General features: G+C 17.2%; 2 protein-coding genes across 2 annotated transcripts; one reads left to right on the top strand and one right to left on the bottom strand.

Moving 5' to 3' along the window:
- Window positions 1-890: 890 nt before the first annotated feature.
- On the top strand, window positions 891-2,594 carry PRSY57_0904300 (hypothetical protein; the record flags this gene model as incomplete). The annotated part of the gene is made up of 1 exon (XM_020114765.1): window positions 891-2,594. One exon carries the CDS (start codon window positions 891-893, stop codon window positions 2,592-2,594), a length of 1,704 nt encoding a protein of 567 aa, XP_019970465.1.
- A 667-nt stretch (window positions 2,595-3,261) lies between these two features.
- PRSY57_0904200 (vacuolar protein sorting-associated protein 46, putative) lies at window positions 3,262-4,838 on the bottom strand (the record flags this gene model as incomplete). Its single annotated transcript, XM_020114764.1, has 7 exons — window positions 3,262-3,312; window positions 3,634-3,717; window positions 3,908-3,976; window positions 4,084-4,197; window positions 4,328-4,442; window positions 4,555-4,646; window positions 4,776-4,838. The coding sequence occupies 7 exons, from the start codon at window positions 4,836-4,838 to the stop codon at window positions 3,262-3,264; spliced, it is 588 nt and encodes a 195-aa protein (XP_019970464.1).
- Between the last annotated feature and the right edge of the window lie 251 nt (window positions 4,839-5,089).

The raw sequence follows: 5,089 nt of genomic DNA, 5'->3' as shown, positions 1-5,089 counted from the left end.
TTATTTTTTTATAAAAATAAAAAAAAAAATATAATTTTTTTTTTTTTTTTTTTTTTTATATTTTATTATATTTTAATTTTTTTTTTTTTTTTTTTTTTTTTTTTTTTTTTTTTTTTTTAATGTATGTTATAATTAGAATCTACATATATCAAGGAAAAGGAATCTATTTAATAATATAATAATATCATACATAAATAAAGTATTTTTGTTTAATTTATATAAATATATATTATTGTTTCTGATGGATATCGTAACATAAGAGTTTTTCTAAATAAGGATAAAATGTAATAGGATATACTCATAAGAAAAGATTAAATACTTATAAAAAAATGAAATAATTAAAATTATTAATAATTACATATATACGAAAATTATAATATATTTTTAATACTATTATATTATAAGTATATATACATTTGGTATTTATTAGGTAGTTATTTTTATACACATATTAATATAATATATATATATATATATATTATTGTATTATATAATACTATATTATATTCTTACATATATTATATGTAAAATGATGCATTAAATTTTATTTTTCTTTTTACTAAAAAAAAAAAAAAAAAAAAAAAAGGGGAAACATATATATAATATATATATATATATATATATATATATATATATTTTGGAATAATAAAAAAGTAATATTATAAAACCATAATTTTTTATTTGTAAAGAATTCATATTATATATAAAATGTTGATAAGCATTGTAGTTATATAATTTTGTAAAATATAAGCTAAGTTGTTGTACAAAAAGGAAAAGCATATATGTGTTATATTTATTTTTATATTCATTATAATATTTATATATATATATATGTATGTATGTATGTATGTATGTATGATAGATGCAATTGTTGTTATCCCTTATAAATTATGAACTTGAGAGAATATATATACATTTTTTTTATTTTATATTTTATCCCTGTAAATAAAATTTGTGTTGCATATAATGTAGAAAAAAATAAAAGGAGTGTTCTTAGTAATTGTAGGAATGTATTATATCCTCATGGTAAGGGTTCATTATATTATACTAGAAGGAAATACTTTTTTATAAAAAGAAAAAAGGAAAATGATATGAAATATAAAAAGAATAAAATAGGTGAGAAGAAGGATTTATTAAAAAATAGAAGGAATAATATGTATGGTTCCATATTAGAAAATAATAATATAGGGTTTTTAAGTGGTATTAAACAAAAAGTAGGATCATTAATTTTTGGAAGCAATAAAAATATTATTGAGAAATTAAAAGATTTAAATGAGAAAAAAAGTATATGGTTTTTCACTGGCTATGCAAGAAATATATTTCAACCAAATTCATTATATAATATTTTAGCATTTGAAGAGATAGAAGAAATTGACTATAAAAAATGGTCAAAAGAAAATAAAATAAATTTTGATTATATATTAAATAGGAAACTGGAGCCTGGGAAAGATGATATTATAAATAAAACATTATGTGTAAATGTATATAAGGTGAAAAAGTATGTAATATTTTATAAAAATGAGGGAAACATGAATAACAAAAAAGCAAATGATAATGATAATGATAATGATAATAATAATAATAATAATAATAATAATAATAAATATAGTGATACTTATAAGGAGAAAGAAATTAATATTATCCATAATAATAATAGTTATAATAGTTATCATTGTAGTGAACATAAGAATGATTTTATTTTATGCACTTATATCTATCTTATGTTTTATATATATGATAAAGAAAAAAAAAAATCTTATATCTTTAGTAATAATATACAGAATAATAAAAATTGTATTTATCAAATTGTAGAAGTAAATAAAGAACAATATCCTAATTTATTTGACAATATTATTATGAATCCAGATATTTTAAAAAAACATATCAATATTATAGCTTTAGAGAAAAGTAATACTACCTATGAAAATATTATACATTTTATCGGGAATAATGAACTATTAAATATTAATAATTATACAAACAAATTTAATTCATATTTAAAAAAATTATATAATATATGTAATAATTCAAGTATGCTAATTGAAAACTCTATTACCATGAAAAATTCTAAACCATATATTAATTTAATATTTAGTAATAAAAATTTTATGATTAAAAAAAAATCTTATTTTGAATATATAAAGAGTTTTTTTCTAAAAAAAGATGATAAAGAGTATTTACTAGAATATATTTTTAACGATAATAAAGGTTATAAATTTTATATTCAAAAAGATTTATGTGATAATTCTTCTTATGTTATGAAATCTACAAAAATTACAACTAAAAAATTAGACAAAATTTATAAACTCATTAATAGTTTAGATCCTAAAAATATTAATACAAGAGAAGCATTTTTTGTATTCACCAAAATATTGTTTGATAAATATAAAAATGAATATGAGATAGAACAAAAAAATAAAGGTAAAGATCATAATATGTTTTATCATAATAGTAGAAGTATTTTTATTAATATAGGTTCCAATAATTATGTAGTTGATACGGATCTATCTATTTTAAAAAAGAAGAACGACATATTATTATTTAGTATGGCGAAACATTTTTTTAATCACTTGCTTTCTTGTGTAAATATATAATTATCTGAATAGGTACATTTATAGATAGTAATATTATAAAGAATAACATATAAATAAATATAAATAAATAAATAAATATATATATATATATATATGTATTATCTATTATGTGTTCCTTATATATTTAATTGTTTTGTTATTTGCTATTTTTTTCATTTTTTTTGTTTTTGAATTTTTTTGTGTAAACATATGAAAATTTATATAAATATAAAAATATATACATATATATAACATATGTGTCATAATATAAAAATATTTATATTGTAAAAACAAGACATCTTCTGAATTTTTTTTTCTATTTTATTTGTTTATCATTTGATTATTATGAATATCTTAATTCTTAGGATAATTGGCATATTATATAAATATGTTGTTTATAAATGTCTTTTTTGAGAAAAAAACATTTTTTCATTTTTTTCTTTTTAAAATATGATCATAAAACACACACACAAACACACAAAAAAAAAAAAGTTATATATATATATATTTATGCAATATGCATATATGAAAATATTATTTATTTATTTATTTTTTTTTTACGGAATAAAAACAAATGAAAAAAAAATTTTTATGTTATAAAATAATATATAAGTTGATAAACAAATAAACATATATATATATATATATATATATATATATATATATATATGTGATTATTATTATTATATCATTTCAAGTTTTTTATCCTTTCACTCATATTAGATATTTCTTCTAGGTGCTGTTAAAAAAAGAAAAAAAGAACATTATGGATTTAAACATAGCATGCTAATTCTTCCATTTTTACATTTATATAAATATTGTGTTGAACATTTTATAAGAGAAGACAGTTAAAATATTTATTTTTGTAATTATACTAATGATTAAATATAAATAGGATATGTAATTTTATGAATTTCGAAATAAAATTATGTAAGATATAAATGGGCATAATATAAAATATATATATATATATATATATATATATATATATATATATATATATATATATATATGTATGTATATTTAATATTAATCTTTTTAGAAATATATATTTGATCACCTTATTTATAGGATGAACAGATCCGATTTGTCCGTCTAGTTTTAAGGCATGTTCGTCGGCAATTTTTGATATTAATTCGTCAACCTTTTATGTGGGTAGGAGGTAAATTAAATAAAGGGTAAAAAGGAAATATATACAAAGGAACGTATAATATTATATTGGTTACATATATAATACATACATATATATCTACATATATATCTACATATATATATATATATATATATATATATATATATATATATATATATACATATTGATTGTTTTATGTTACCTCTTCTGTTGGTGCACTTATTGCGGAGGAGGTTTGAACGGTGTCATTTATTAATTCAGTACTGATGCTCTAGAAAAAAGAAAAACACATACAAGGGCATGTTAATTATAATGTGTTTAATAAAAATATATATATATATATATATTTTTATTTATTTATTTATTTTTATGTGGTACTATTTCGTCAAAAATATTTTCCAGCTTAGTTACATCATTCCCTATTTTAATTGCATTCGTTTCTGCATTTATTTTTTGTATTAGAGGAATCATTACCCCAACATCTTTTACAAGCTAAAAAATAAAATAAGAAATATAATGTATAATTAAATTGAACACATATGACTTATCATTCCATGTTACTTTTTATTGTAAAGTATTCATTATGTTTTTATTTTATTTATAATATTTTCTGTATACTAACCGAAGCACACCGATGTGCGCCTTCCAATCGAGACACAAGTACATCCAATTTGTTACTTAGGTTCAAATAGTTAACTTTTTCATTTTTTTTTCTTATACATTTTTCAGCATATAATCTATATAAAGGAAAAATATAATTCATATATTGAATACAAAATGTTCTTATAAGTATATACATATATATATATATATATATTTATATATTCATATAATATTATATTTTGTAACCTGGCCAACTCAATTTTTCCTGCTTGTATAGCCTTCTTTACATCTCCAATTAATTTTTTTTCTTCTAATTCTGACCTTTGAGATAATTTTTCCTAAAGAGTAAGGAGTAACATAAAAAGAAACGACAATAAATATTATAATTGACATATATAAACAAGATATATCAGTGTATACATTTATGAATATGCTCATTTATATATATATATATTATTTTATTTTACTAATTCTTTTGTTTTTAATTTTAAACGAAAGATATGGTCTTCTGTAGATATTTTGTTACCCATTGTATATTTAAAATGAAAAAAAATTATTAATAAGATGAAATAAAGACAAAATGTATGTATAAATAAATATACATATAATTTATTTATAAATATTATAAATAATGAAGGAAAAAAAAAAAAAAAAAAAAAAAAAAAAAAAAAAAGATACTAAAATGTTAAGATTTTTTAATTTTTATATGGTAAAAGTAAAAATAATTATTATATGTAAAAAATAATATAAATATATATATATATATATATAATATATATAT

Source organism: Plasmodium reichenowi, chromosome 9 (assembly GCF_001601855.1).
Source record: "Plasmodium reichenowi strain SY57 chromosome 9, whole genome shotgun sequence".
In the NCBI taxonomy this organism is placed as follows: domain Eukaryota; phylum Apicomplexa; class Aconoidasida; order Haemosporida; family Plasmodiidae; genus Plasmodium; species Plasmodium reichenowi.
The sequence above is the reverse complement of the archived record's forward strand: the minus strand, read 5'-3'. Positions and strand labels throughout refer to the sequence as shown.